This window comes from Arvicola amphibius, chromosome 3 (genome assembly GCF_903992535.2).
Source record: "Arvicola amphibius chromosome 3, mArvAmp1.2, whole genome shotgun sequence".
Lineage (NCBI taxonomy): Eukaryota > Metazoa > Chordata > Mammalia > Rodentia > Cricetidae > Arvicola > Arvicola amphibius.
Window position 1 is genome coordinate 136,489,970 of NC_052049.1, and position 15,053 is coordinate 136,505,022.

General features: G+C 39.2%; 1 protein-coding gene across 1 annotated transcript in view; it reads left to right on the forward strand.

Moving 5' to 3' along the window:
- The window catches only part of Vps13c (vacuolar protein sorting 13 homolog C), a 157,683-nt gene that overhangs the window by 19,315 nt on the left and 123,315 nt on the right, over window positions 1-15,053 (forward strand). The window contains exons 4-6 of the mRNA XM_038321759.1: window positions 1,464-1,559; window positions 3,600-3,701; window positions 13,736-13,845. Of these exons, the coding sequence (XP_038177687.1) occupies window positions 1,464-1,559; window positions 3,600-3,701; window positions 13,736-13,845 (308 nt within the window). The remainder of the gene's footprint in view (window positions 1-1,463; window positions 1,560-3,599; window positions 3,702-13,735; window positions 13,846-15,053) is intronic.

The following is a 15,053-nucleotide window of genomic DNA, read 5'->3' on the forward strand; positions in this document are numbered from 1 at the left end:
CCATATAACTAACTGAATGATTTCAGGACCTCTTTGCGGGATGACTTGATAAATTAGGTGAATGGAGAGAAGGGTAAGGAACAGATAGTCCTTTCAGTTATGTTAATGGGATAATGTCTGTGGCTTTTTCTTTTTAATTTTATTTAAGTAACTTTTTTTTTCATTTATTCTACATACCAACCAGTTTCCCCTCCCTCCACTCCTTCCATCCCTTCTCTTTTCTCATATACTCTCCCTCCCCACCCGCTTTTCCTCCATCTCCATTCAGAAAGAGCAGGCCTCCCATGGGCTTGCACAAAGCATGAGTGTCTGTGTTTTTGATCTTATACTCACTAAGAAGGCAGTTGCCTTGTTAGGAGGTCATGAAGTTATGTGTAGGTATTGTACATTGTACATATAGGTGGTACTCACTCTAAAAGATTAGAACAGAATTGTAGTAATCATGACATTCGCTGTCTGTGGCCTTGGAAAGAGGAGTTCTAGAGATATGGAAAAGATAGAGTTATGATAAGGTGCCCCGTTTTACCTGTTATAGCATTCAGATCTCTTTTCTCTTCTGCTGTGCACTCCTCAAACAACACCAAATAAGTTACTGAGATTAGGACCATAGTTCTTCAGTGAAGAGTAATAGTTTTTATGGGCTCATTTCTGCCTATCATTAAGCTGACTTTGAGCTTGCTGTGTGGTGAGGCTGGCTTTGAACTCCTAATCCTCCCGCTCTCATTTCCCGACTGGTCACAGGGATCACAGGTGTGCACCATCAAGCTCCACCTCATACCATTGTTTTTAAGAGAGAAAGTGTGTTCTGCTCTGTCAGTATGTATTTGTAAAGTAACAAATCTGAGTTGTATAGCATTAGCACCATAAAAGAAGATAGTGCTGATTGTGAAACAGCACGCCTTGCCTTCAGATCTGGCCTCTTCCATTCATAGCTGTCTGACCTGCTGCCCACATTCATAAAAGAGAGAAGGGACTGCTCTGCTGCTTTGGTTCCTGTTTGCAGACACTGTTTACAGTGGCTGTGTTGATGGCCACAGGTAGTATTTACAGTGGCCATGTTGATGGCCAGACAGTACTTAATGGTGGCTGTGTTGATTCAGTTGTTGGTGAGGCAGGAAAAGCGTGTGCAGTCTTCAGGTGTGTCCAGTGCAGAGCTCTGCCTCCAGCGTCCTCACTGAAGACCTTGCTGGACACAAATGATTAATTTCACCCCTCTGAGATTGAGCTGCCTTTTCCTATTCCAGATTGCTGTGATTACTGTTTGATTTATCAAATGAAATACTTGTCATAAAGTTTGGAAAGTATAAAATATGCACTTTAAATATTACCCTCCCATTTTTTCCCAAATGACAAACATACTAAATGCCTGAAGAGTTTTGTGCTTTTCATGGGAAGTGAGAAATCTATTTGTATCCTCTTTAGCAGTCAAATAAGGATTTATAACGGAAATTATGTTTCTTTAGATAAATTAACTTTGAAGATTCCTTGGAAAAACCTTTATGGAGAAGCAGTTGTTGCCACCCTAGAAGGATTATACCTGCTTGTGGTCCCTGGAGCAAGTATGTTGTTTTACACTGTAATCATTCTGTGTCATTACAATGAAGTGAAGTTGTTCCCCTGTGAAGTTTTCTGATATAACGAGGAAGCTAGAACATATGTTAGAAACTGATCACATAGTGTAATGAATAAGCAGACAATTGTGTATGTGTACACACGTATTGCTACATTTGTAAACCAAATGCTTTTCTGTTGTTGCTGAAGACAATAAACTGTCTATTTTAATTTTATTCCCCATGATTACTTATTTTATGTTGTGATGTACTTGACAGATGTACTGTTGAAGTAATTGTATGAATTGAAGTAAGACATTTAGAATGTACCAATATATTAATTTACATATTTCAAAACTGGAAACTTTTCCCATATATTGTTGCTTCCGATTTTAAACAGGTATTCTTTCAAACATGTATAGCAAGTTTTTTCTTCCTTAGGAATCACAATATTTTAATAATAATTAGTATTTTAAAGCTTAATATATCTAATTATTAGTGTTTTCAGCTAAAATGGACAATATGAGAAAAATTTGAATGCTTTGGGTTTCCCAACCATCGTGTTGATATAGTGTTTATAATATAGGTATAGTATTTATTTTTGACCTTGCTTGCTTCACTGTTGGCCGTACTAGAGTCCGTATTTAGTAGCTACGACAGTAAGCCCATAGCATTGGCTTGATGCTTTTATGCTTTTTGTGTCTCATGGTTTTCAAGGTGATACTGAAAATTTTGAAAGGTAGTGAGTATTAGCTGTCTTTTGCTATTATGAAATATTATGATTAGTTCTTTTTTTCTCTTATATGTTTTCTTTTAGTTCATCATACAGATAATGCCTCTCATCATGGCAGCTTCATATATGTGCTACTATATTTCATTCAAAATCTCCTTTTTATACATTTTTTAACTTTTGTATTTTCTTGTTATCAGATATGAGATGACAGATAAAATGATGTGTTAGGATTATTATGATTATTTTATTTTATTTTTGATTTTCAAGATAGGATTTCTGTAGCTTTGGTATCTGTCCTGGAACTAGCTCTTGTAGACCAGGCTAGCCTCAGACTCACAGAGATCTGCCTGCCTGTGCCCCCACCCCCCAGTACTGGGATTAAAGGCGTGCGCCACCACTGCTCAGCGTGTGTTAGGATTATTAAATATTCCTCAAATGCTTTGTGAAAACATTTTTGTCAATCTGTATAGACACCAGATGATAGGTGTTTGTTTGTTTGTTTATTTTTGAGGCAGGGTCTCTCTCTGTAGCCCTGGCCATCCTGGAACTCACTTTGTAGACCAGGCTTGGCCTCAAACTCAGAGATTTATTGTTTCTGCCTCTGGAGTGCTGGGACTATAGGCATGAGCCACTATTACACCTAGCTTTCCTCCCTCCCTCCCTCCCTCCCTCCCTCCCTCCCTCCCTCCCTCCCTCCCTCCCTCCCTCCCTCCCTCCCTCCCTCCCTCCCTTTTTGTATTTGTGTGTGCCTGTGTGAGTTTCAGCTCACCACATGTGTGCAGGTGCTCCTGGAGGCTAGAAGAGGGTGTCAGGTCTTTGGGAACTAAAGTTGAGAGCTGCTTGATTTGGGTGCTAGGAACTGAACTTGTGTCCTCTGCAAGAGCAACAAATGCTCTGAGCCACTGCACCATTATATCCAGCACTCTTACTTATTTTTATAGATAATAATTTTTTTACCACTCAATCAGTAGCAGTGAGTATTCTGATAATATTTTTGTGTCTCCTGCTTTTTTTAAGTGATGTATCCAGCCTTTTCTGTCTTTTTGTTTTTTAGCTACCTTCTGCTTCCTAATTTCTTTCCTTTTTTCCTTTGTGATGCTTTATAAAGAAATAGGAATCATTTATGTGTAAATGATTTTTATATAATGATTGTAATTAATTTTTATGTAAAAATGTAAATTCTTATATGGTTAATCTTTACAGAAGTGTTTTTTGACTTATAAAAAATAGTGTTAACATATGATTATGATGAGGTTGAAGTTTTCCATTTGTGTACTGATTTCATCTCTTTCTGAGAATTAATTGTATGTTTTTAGGTATTAAGTATGATGCAGAGAAAGAAGAAAAATCCTTGCAGGATATTAAGCAGAAAGAACTTTCCCGAATTGAAGAAGCCCTTCAAAAAGCAGCAGAGAAAGGTAGAATATATTTATTTTAAATACCTAGCTGTATTTCAGACATATTTCCTATCATTTAATGCCTTCTTTTTTCCTGTGTTTTTCTTTTTTCAAGATAGAGTTTCTCTGTGTATCTCTGGCTGTCCTGGCACTCACTCTGTAGACCAGGCTGATCTCGAACCCACAGAGATCCACCTGTCTCTGTCTTCTAAGTTCTGGGATTAAAGGTGTGCGCCACCACCATTCTGCTCTCACAGACCTTTTAAAGCCCAGTTTCAAAGAATTTTCTTTTCAAATCTTAAAATACTGTTTATGAATATTTTATTGACCAGCGTTGAAGATCGATTGCTTTTGCCTGGTGACAGCTGTGTTTTGATAACACTGAGATATGTGTGTTTTATGTGCTGCATTCATCTTCACCTGTGTTTCTGTGAGATGATGAGGGTAAGCTATCACGGTGCAGATGTGGCGAGGCGCTGCTGCTGCGATCCTGTTTCCCCATCTCTTCATAAGATAAATGGATTTCCAAAACAAGTCTTTTCTTCAGGTTTCAACATTTTAACACCCTCAAAAATTTGTTTTTATAAAGGATAAATTTAATAATTATGTTACATTTTGATTTTGCCTCTGATTTCTAGCGCCAGAGCAGAAGGAACTGAAGAGCCTTGTCAGTCTGTAGCGTGAGTCTGACGGGCGCTCCGGAGGCAGACCACGTCCCTGTCTGACCGAGGCGTGGCTCTGTATCCCACAGCAGTATTCAGTCACTTGCTGCCTGTGTGTGTATGGGCTTCAGTGATGAAGACTTAGAGTCTCTGACAACATAAGGCAGATGGTTTTGAATTTTTATTGTTTCACTGTGTATGAAATTTCTTTTTTTCTACAAACAAAACAGAACAAGACAAGGCAAATATTAACTTAAAAATTACCCGAATTACAGATCCACACAAGGGAGGGCTCTTTCTGTGGCCCTGGTAACATGAATCAGTGAGAAGTCTTTTTAGAAATGACTTCTTGAGCTGAGTGTCACTCTGACTCTGGCTACTCTGGAGGTTAATGTGGGAGACCCCGTGGCCCAGTAGTGTGGGCTAGCCTGGGCAACATAGGAGACCCTCCTCAAATAGTCACAACAATATCTGCTCTTGGAGGTTCCTGATCATTGACCCTAATCCCTTTTTGTCTGAAGTATGTTTTTCTTATGCAGAAATGTTGATTCTTTACTAGAAGTCACTAATGCCAGCTATAATACAGAGCCTACCGTAATGGAAGAAAATATTTCACTTTTCTGCTTTAGAGTGTCATCTTTCCATTGAAACTTCAATATCTACATCTTTAGGACAACTTTTCTTTATTTGTGTTGCTTCTTTTTTCAAAATAAAGCATGCTGAGGTTTTCTGAGGGAAGTCCAGTAGGATTTTTAATAAGCAGTTTTGTTTCATTAGAATTATGTAGAAATAGTTCAGTAAAAATGAGGTGTGATACTTGGAGAGCACTAGAATTTCATTTCTTTCTATAGAATTTCCAGAGTAAATATATTTTCTTAATTCATATGCACATGCACACTGCCCCACATCTGTATGCATATGCTACATACATGTGTACATACATGCACACATATAAGGTATAATGGCATATTTAGGCACACTGATACATAATTATATATTTATAGTCACATATGTAATTAATATGTTACCTTTTGTGAAATCGCCAATGTCCTTTTTGGCAGGACTATTGTAACTGCTTAAGAAATACGTTAGTATTTCCAGTGCCCTGTAGGAAAGATATGAACTGACCTGTTTTAGTAGTTGACGGTTTAATTGGCACACTGATAACGTCCTATACATTTTGTCCTTTGACTGTAGGTAGTTAGGGCTTATCTCTGAGCTGATATGCTTGGGTCTGGCGGAGAATCATGGTTCTCTATAGAGGGTGAACACATATGGATCTGGTTCTGCACGAGTAGGTCCATTAGGTCTGTCTGTATGTAATGCAAACATGACATCTTCATGGGTGATAAATTTTAGGATTTGTTAGAATGTATTTAAAATTCAGAAAATGGGTCCTGGAGAGATGGCTTTGGGGTAAAGGCACATGCCACCAATCCTGACAAGCTGAGTTCGATTCCTCAGATCCACATGGTGGAAGCAGAGAACTGGCTCCTGCAAGCTCTTCTCTGATTTCTACATGTACACTTGTTCACCCATACACATATGTAATAAAATATAATATTAAAAAGTAACATTCAGAAAGTGAAATTGTTTTCAAATCTGGTTTTATGTATAAGTTCTGAATGTAAAATAGTTGAATTTAGTAATTGAGAAATATGTTGAGAGATTATTTCCTGTAACTGAAGGAATCCATTTAATCCTTTTGACTGTGTTGTAAATATTCTACCCTCGTTTCCCTGGATATGCATCATCTTCTTCTGACGCTTCTCATGTGAATGATGACTACATCCTTTAAACGCTTCACATCTTACCGTAGTGATGAGTTACTTAGTAATCACGTTTTCTTCAGCCTTACCTCCCCTCTCTCTGGATTCTAGAGCACTATGGCACAATTGCCTGTGCAGCGACTTGGGGAGATGAGGAGAGGGGATGCGCGGGCTTGCATGGGCAGATAATAAGAGCAAAGATAGATCCTTCATGCTGACCCACTCTGAAACAGCTAACCTTGTAAAACACTGCTACCATTGTTTGCAATAAAAACTGAAGCTTTTTATTTTAATTTTGGAGAACTTACTTAGCTGTAAAGATAACCCTTTTCTCCTTTCATGTCTCTGGAGTGGCTTTCTGTACTTGGGAAGGTGATCATAGATAGCTTCCCATATGTTAACTTCCATATTTAAAATGTTATTTTTGTGAGACACACATAAGCATGCAGTGTTTCCCCATAACACTCCGGATGATAGACGGCAGTCCCCTGTGCACTCTGCTGTCCTTCACACCCTCTTCTTCGAAGCCAGTTTATGTTTTAGGAGTATCAACACTGCCATGTAGGACATTACCCCAGACTCCTTGTTATGGTCGTCTAGGAGTTTGAATTTGCTGTTTCTTTTTGCTCTGATTTCCTCCCTGTCTTTCCTGCTGGCACGAGCCCCAAAGGCCACAGAGCGATGCCCTCTGCATCTTCTCAGAATGTGGATAGGTCTTGAGTTTTGGCCTGTGACTCACTGTGAAGGTAAACGTTCAGTATAAAGACCTAGCGACAGACTGTGATTACAGTTCCTTCCGGAAGCCTTGTTTTCTTGTCTTGTAAATACTTCCTCTCATTCCTTGTTTAGTCTGCTGTGTGAACATACTTAAGTTTTCCACACATGAACTGGTGGTTTTTCAGGCCCTTTCCAGCTGCTTTAATCCCTGTTTTGGTCCTCTCTGTGTACGCCTTATTATTATTTTTTTTCTTGGCATTTCTTTTGTTTTCTGCATTATTATTATTATTATTATTATTAATTATTATTATTATTATTATTATTATTATTATTATTATTATTATTTAGTGCTGGATAAATGAACCCGACTTCCTGCACACTAGGCAGGAGCTCTACTACCGAGCTTCATCTTCAGCACCCACAATGTTTTAATTTCTACTTGCTTATGTTTTTGGTTCTGCCACATGTAGTCTGGCTGAGCCTCTTAGTCCTCTTAGTTGTATGTTGAATTAGCTCCTCCATGGTTTCCTTGCTTCTTCTTCTCTCATTTCCTCCTGTGTTTGCTGGACACATCTAGTAGCTGTCAGTGTGACCAAAAGTTCCACTCGAGGCTGAATGCTGCAGCACTTCAGATTTCCTTTGTCTGGGCTTAGGATATCACATTGAAGATCTGGAAGTAGTAGTTCACACCTGTAATCCTAGCACACAGAAGGATGAGGCAGGTGAGTTTGAAGCCATCCTGCTGGACTGTAGAATTGTCTCAAAAAGCCAAACACACACACACACACACACACACACACACACACACACACACACCTTAAACTAGAAAAACTTCCCTCCAAGAAATCCCCAGCCTCCCAAATCTACCAACCTACAATCTACCAATCTAACAATAAATAATCAAAATGCAATATTAAGGAGGTTCAGAATTAGGATTTCGAAGGCGCTGTCTGCTACCTGCTGGGTAATTTTGTGCCAGTATGCTCTCTTATTGTTGGAAATGGACCTCCATTTCAAATGGACAAATAAGACATTTTTTTTTTTAAAATGGCGAACAGGAGAAAGAGGCCCAGGTAGAGTATGGAGAGTTCAGAATGCGGTGACAGTGTGAAGTTGTGTGCTTTCGTGGGCTCTGTGAACGTGCAAGAGAGAGAAAGGACATTACAGATGGGGAGACGGGGTAGAAAAGTACAGTGCATGGTGGCGAATGGCTTAGGGTTTGAGAGATCGAATTGTATATAAGGTTGGGAAACTAAGTTGAGATCAATTTTAAGAGATTTGAATAACAGGGTGATGACGAAGATGGCAACAACAACAACAACAACAGTCATTTATTGAGTATTTATTATTACCAGACACTCATCAAAGTGCTGTCTATGAACAAACTCACTTCATAGTTAGCCAGTGCAAAAGTGAACTTTAATCTCTAGCCAATGGAGGAGTAGGGAGTTCAGAAGTTTCCCTCCCTCTAAAAGCCTGAAGCTGCAGTCCGGGCTATGCTTCATTTGGGAGGGGAACGCGAGAGGGTGCTGTCTAGCTGGCTGTTACTGGCTCCAGTGGGTAGAGGGTGCGGGCTGCCTATCTGAAAGGGACACATCACAGTATAAAGTAAGATGGGATTTCTCACCTGACTTTAAAATGAATGGACACTATCACAGGAACTTAATGAAAATGGATAAAATGACAGGCAGGAAAAGAATCCAGAGTGCATTTGTGTTGTGTTTGGAAATGAAAATTACAGTAAGACCTGAGCTGTCACTGCTATTTACCTGCCTTGACTTATTTGATTGTTACGGTTTTCATGATGTAGAATTTTTGTTTTAACCTGAAAATAAGGTTTGTATGTTGAAAGAATGGGCCTGATGTCACTGGGAATGTCTACTTAGGAGCGGGTGGCTTTCCTGTCACTGGCTCTTCTCTTGTCCTGTCATGCGGTTTCTGAGTCTTTGCAGCTAAGTTTAGGTGCATTTCCCGTGCAAAACTACAGGTGTCTTATAATGCTTTGCGTTTCGGTTACTGCTGCCGTGGGATGCAGGCGCACACGCAGGGGAGTTCATGTATGGCTTGGAAAACTTGGTTTACAAGGACGTCAAGCCTGGTGGGTATGCATGGTTATTTATACTTCATGAAATCGATGTTCTTATCCATGCCTGAGCGTTTAGTGGAGTCCATTACACACAAAGGTGTGCCATCCTTTGAGAAATATGGAAATGTAATTCATGTTCACACCCTCGTCACCCCTTCCTTTCCCCTCCCCTCTGCAGCCATTCACTCATTCACTGAGTCTTTGAGTGTCCTCTGGCAAACTCCATGCTGGGAGCTTGGTGTTCGTGGGTGGGCGAGCATAGTTCACGGCCCCTGTGGAGCGAGCTCTCATATCTGCAGATGATAGTGAAATTTGTACTGCCCTTTGGCCTTAGCGTTCTAGGATAGTAGTAGAGCCCTCCACCTGACTGCTCTCGCTTGCTCAGAGTGGAGATTTCCAAATTTGCAAGAATCAATAAGATGGATTTATTTATTTATTATTTATTTATTGTAGTACTTTGTTTGTGGCCTCAAGGCAGGACCTCTGCATTTCTTCTCTGGTCCTTCCTGATTGTGTAATCTTCTGTAGTCTGCTGTCCCTTACAGTGTGTTAAAACCTGAAGCTTCACAAAGGCAAACTGAAGGCTGTTTACTGTAGGATTTAGAAGGGAACCTTTTGTACACTAGGACTTGTACCAGATATATAGCAATCATTTTTAATATTTTAAATAAACTGTAACTCTTCAGGAGTTTTTTATGTTAATTTAATCACATTTTAGATTTGGTTTGACATATAGCAATGATTTTTAATATTTTAAATAAAATGTTACTCTTCAGGAGGTTTTTTCATGTTAATTTAATCACATTTTAGATTTGTTTTGACTAAATGGTAAGTGGATCTGCATCTCAAAACTTAATTTTAGAATTTAATTAAATTTTAATTTTAAAGTGTTATGTTAGAATTCTTATGCAGATAGAATCTTTATAGTATATATGTTCATTTTGACAGTGGGGAGAATTTGCATGGAAGATTCACAGCATTGAGTGAAATTGTCCTGAAATTATTTCTCCTTTTACAAGTCTACCATGGTAGTAACCGTGGCTGACTGCTGATTTGTTACTTTGCCCAATACAGAGGACAGCATGGGTGGGTAATCACAGGGCTCATTGTGCAGTTTTACAGGCTGTACTGAGTTGGCTCTCTGGTGTCACTGGTGCCAGTGTTTTCTGGTCTTTCTAGGAAGACTCTGCCTGGAAGTTATAAATGAATGTTTGTGACCCATTCTAATACGTTCCACACTGGGCCTTGTTAAAAGCCAGCAGAAGTCACAATGCAGGAAGCCTAACTGCTTCATCTTCTTTCTCCTTGGATAAAGGGAGGGTCATGTGCAGTGAGAAGGTTCCTTAGGCGATGGCTTCATTCCCTTAGATGGGAGCGAATGTGTACTTTATGACCATTTCCCCTTTCAGTTTCCAGGGGCATATTCTTTTCTTATTTCATCCATTGTCCTTACACTTAAGAGCAGCGATTCTCAGGAAAGCAGAGCTGGCTATTTTCATAATGATATCAAAGCATTTAATTTTTCATGGAGTTGACATTGTGTGCAGGAATACAAGCAAGTGCTTGTAAACTCAGCGGTTGTCATGGCCCGATTCAAGGCGGGCCACCTCACTGTATCAGTAGGTCATTGTGTTGTTTGCTACTGTGCGCTCATTATAAAAGCAAAAGAAAGTGTGCCAGAATAGCTTAAAGTCTTTTTTTGATAAAATGGAATTTTAAGTTTAATAGACATCAGTTCTTGAGCAGGTCTCTAAAGTTTCGTGGGACACAGAGAAAGCATGTATGAAGCATTTCTGAATGCTGAGGGAGGTTGTTTGCAGGGGAGATTTTGTGCAGATGTGGGAGTTGTTAACTGAAGTTGCTTCTTATGGACAAAAGCCATTTTTTTTTTATTTGAAAGACTGACAGATTGTCATCATTCAAGTTTGAGTGTGTAGCCACTTCACAAAAGGGAACTGGCATATTTGAGTGGTAACACATTGTGCTTTTAAGGAAACATTAGAATTTTAGAAACCCCTCGTTTGCCACCTCGAGCTTAACAGCCACCCAGGATGGCCAGACTTTCCCATGAGACTGGTGGTGGTTCCAGCAAATGTGCCTCTTTTGTTAGACTGTGGCGAGACTGAGCCTGAGGGTGCCCGGCCTTGCTCATTGCAGCATGTTTTCCATGTAACCAGTGGGCGGTGAGCCACTGTGTGTGGGAGGCCCGTGTGATTGTGAGGTGGCCAACTGAATGTAATTCGCCTGATTATAAAACTAACTGAGAAACTCCCCTTACTGAACTTGGGTGCGTTCTCCATAATTACACAAAAGACCATGAAAACGTCTTCTCTTTTCCTGTTGCAGTCTGCTTTGAAATCATATTTCCATCATGTACTTCAGTCAGAACAATGTATTTCAGTAGACTGAAGGCAGAAGCAGATATGTGAATCCAGCCATCTTCTACTAAATTAAGGGGATTCGTAAAAATGAGAAATCATGTGATTCTTATCACTGTGACTTTAAATTGTATGTATGTATGTATGTGTGTATACATATATGATATGTATATACATAGTGCATAATTATAAGTAATTAAGTGATAGTTTAATATTATTTAGACTGAATTAAGAAAATAGTTTATGTTTTTATTTCCAGCATGATAAATATGAATAATTCTAGCCTATATTACTTAAAATCTCTTCAGACTGCTCATGTTTTATGTGAATTAAAGGCTTCTGGGACTAAAGTTTTGAGAACTGTTGTCGAGTATTTGATAATCTTAAATTTATTCTTTGTTATGTTAATTGGGAACTTTCATCACTATGTAGCACTCTTGCAGACTAAAAATGGTTTCAGGAGAACTGACATTAAAGACAGAACAGGGACTAGACCAGTTTCGAAGCTGGAGCGATAACAGCTTGGTCTGGAGACTCCAGCGAGTGGAATGGCTTCTGAACAGCACTGACTTTCTTATTTTTTTACACGTGGTGTTTCTTGAGAACTCAGTTTTTCTGTATGTTTATTTATGGAGTGGAGTCAGGAACTGTGGCTGTGTTAGAGAATGTTGGTGTCTGTGCTCTCCAGCTTCTGTTATGTGTGTAAGTGTTTTCTTCTGGAAACTTGAGTTTATTTTTGTAATTCGAGTTCACATTTTAATTTTAAGGTAGAATAGTTTTCAAATATCAACAAAACAAAATAGAGTTTTCAATTATACAAATATATTTCTCTTATTTATGTATTTTGTTATAATGTCTACATGTGGATGTTTTAATACATTTGAACAGACAAATATGTACTTTTTGCTTAGGTATGAATCTCTGTCCTTGGAAGCCTCCTGCTGGATAGGAAACTCTTGCTCACTGGCAAGAGAATCAGGCAAAATTGCAGATACAGTGCCTGCATTGTGTATTAGACTTTTGTGTGGGGACAGGCCCTGGGCTGCTCAGAGGAGCTCTGACAAGCTTCACACAGGCAGTGAGTCACATGGCAGGAGTGTTGAACACAAGAGAGCGGTGCCTAGAAGTTCGCTCAGTAAAGAGTTTGAGGATGGCAGCTTGTTTACAGAATGATGTGTAGGGAGGCAGAAGGCATTGGCATTATTATGTGTGTTTTGTAATTACAGTTAACTTTTCTGCAGTTTCCCATGATTCATGACTGGCAGGAGTAACAGGGATCAGGCCTGTGTCATGCAGGCACATTTGATTTTATTTGGCAGGCTGCAGAGAGACTTTAAATGATTTTGAACAGAATTGATGGGCTCAACTAGTATTTTAGAAGTAGTAGCAATGCAGAAGGTCCTTTAGCAGAAAGTGAGGATGGGGGCAGAGTCAGGAACATGTCTGGGGAGTTTAGGTCACAGCTGATGCCTGGCTGTCCGTTGAGTAGAACGTTCACAGACTGGGTAAAGAAAGGTGTTGGTTAATGTGAAAATGTCAAATAAAAAAGGATGCAGTTTAAAGGGATGACTGCTAGTTGAATATACTGTTTAGTATACATTTTATGCCCTGTGCCCTCATACTTTTATGAGCTATAAAGCATGCCTATTACACAGTTCTGTTTGTGAAGGGTGTCATCTAGAGAGGCCATCGGCACTCAACCCATCCATCCCATTTGTATTCCTCCGTCCCTGCCACACATTGCTCAAAACCTTCCCCTGGCGCTTTTAGATCATCATCATTACATTTCCAGTATTTTGGTAACATTGAATTTAAAGTAACACTGTAAATGTGTAGCTGTAAACATTAAAACACCATTGTGAATGGATACGTTTTATCCATATTTTATATAATTGTTCCTGCCAAGTTATACTCTAGATTAAAGGTTATTTATCTAGCAAAGAAAGCTTGTGAGTTTGTGTTTGTGTTGAAGCAGTAGGTCAGTCAGTGTAGGCGGGGGTAAGTGACACTGGGCTTTGATGTCAGGAAGAAGTCTCTTATTTTCTCTTATTTTCTTTTCTGTCCTCTTGTCTGCTAACTTGACTTTTATCCTTTTCTCACTAAAATGCTTCCACTGAGAAGGACGTAAGCGTAAAAAGCACAAAAAACATTTTAAGAAACGTTTTAAAGGTCATGATCGCTCCAAAGGTAGGTACACGCAGTTCTCCCTGTGCTGTTTGTACACCTTGATTTCTGTCTTGGAAGGTAAAATGAACAGTAAAGTGCAGCTTAAATATAAACCTGAATTTTAAGTTGGAACTGTCTGTCAGACTCTAAAACCTAAAAAAGGGCCCTAGAATACCTTGTCATTTCTATTACGTAGTGGCGTTTGCGCTCCTTGGCCGTCGGTTCTGAGGTGCGTGAGAACTGCGAGTCTTGAGCTCTTGTTTTTTTGTTTCCATAGATAAGCCCAAAGAAGCAAAAAAGGATACATTTTTGGAAAAATTGGCAACTCAAGTAATAAAAAATGTTCAAGTGAAAATCACAGACATTCACATTAAATATGAAGATGACGTAAGTGATTTCAGTATTTTAAGTTGGTCATTAAATGTGTTTTATGATATTCTGTATCTTATGATATTTTGTCTGAAGATTATTTGAAACTAATTTAAATTTAAGATTGCCACTCCTGTAAATATGCCAGTGTTTGACGTTTTCTAAGAGGCTATGTTAGTCGGGCTATACATAAATACACACACACACACACACACACACACACACACACACACACGTACACTTTTTTTTTGAGACAAGATCTCATGTAGCCCAAGCTGTCATTAAACTTTATATATAACTGAGCATGGCTGCTTGCCTCTATCCACTGAGTACAGGGATTACAAGTGTGCACCACCACGCACAGCTCCTTATATATTTATATAAATTAAATATTTATGTGTATTAATTGCTAATAAAATCTGTGAAGCTGCTTGTACTTTCCACATACCCCAGAGCATGCACATGTACTTCCTGTGTGAGAAGGGTCTCTGTGACAAGACTGGAGTTCCATTTGGATGGCTTAGAACAACATTTACACTTGCTTTTCTAGTAATTCATGCCTCCATCACAAGCAAACAATTGTCTGTGGTTTTTGAACCTCTTATTGCACTCTCAGGCGATGACATCATGCATGTCGTGGCACAGGCTAAACACTGTCTATATCACATATCAAAGTCCAGAGATAGAAAGCAGTTTATCATTGGAAGGTTTGAGGTAATAGACTTGGGAAATTACGCACTAAGATTCTGAAGCCAGACTGAGGTAGGAGGATTGAAAGTTTAAGGCCAGGCGAGATCCTGTCTCAAGAAAAACAACCCCAGAAAAACCCAAAACCTAGGATTTTCCCTTTCCAGGCAGTTTTGAAGCATCAAGGGAAGTAAAAAGCTATAAAGTTGATTCAAGTTTCCAAAGATGAAAATCCGAGTGTTGGAGTAGTCATTTAGTGGTGAAATTGTTGTCTGTAGTGCCTCCTTGTACCTGCCTGTGAAGAACATTCTGATACACATCGGAGTCTACTGGTCACAGTTACAGAGCTTCTTATTTGTCGGAAATCAGAGTTCTGGGAAAATACCGAGTTAGTGGCATTGGCGCTGTCATGATACTCCTATGGACACATGACTGTCAGGGCCCCCTCTCCCCCTTTGAAAGTCCCTTGGGCTTTATTTACTTTCTCCTAGAAATGTGTCTAGCTGCTGACTATTTATTATTTTTATTATTAACTTAAC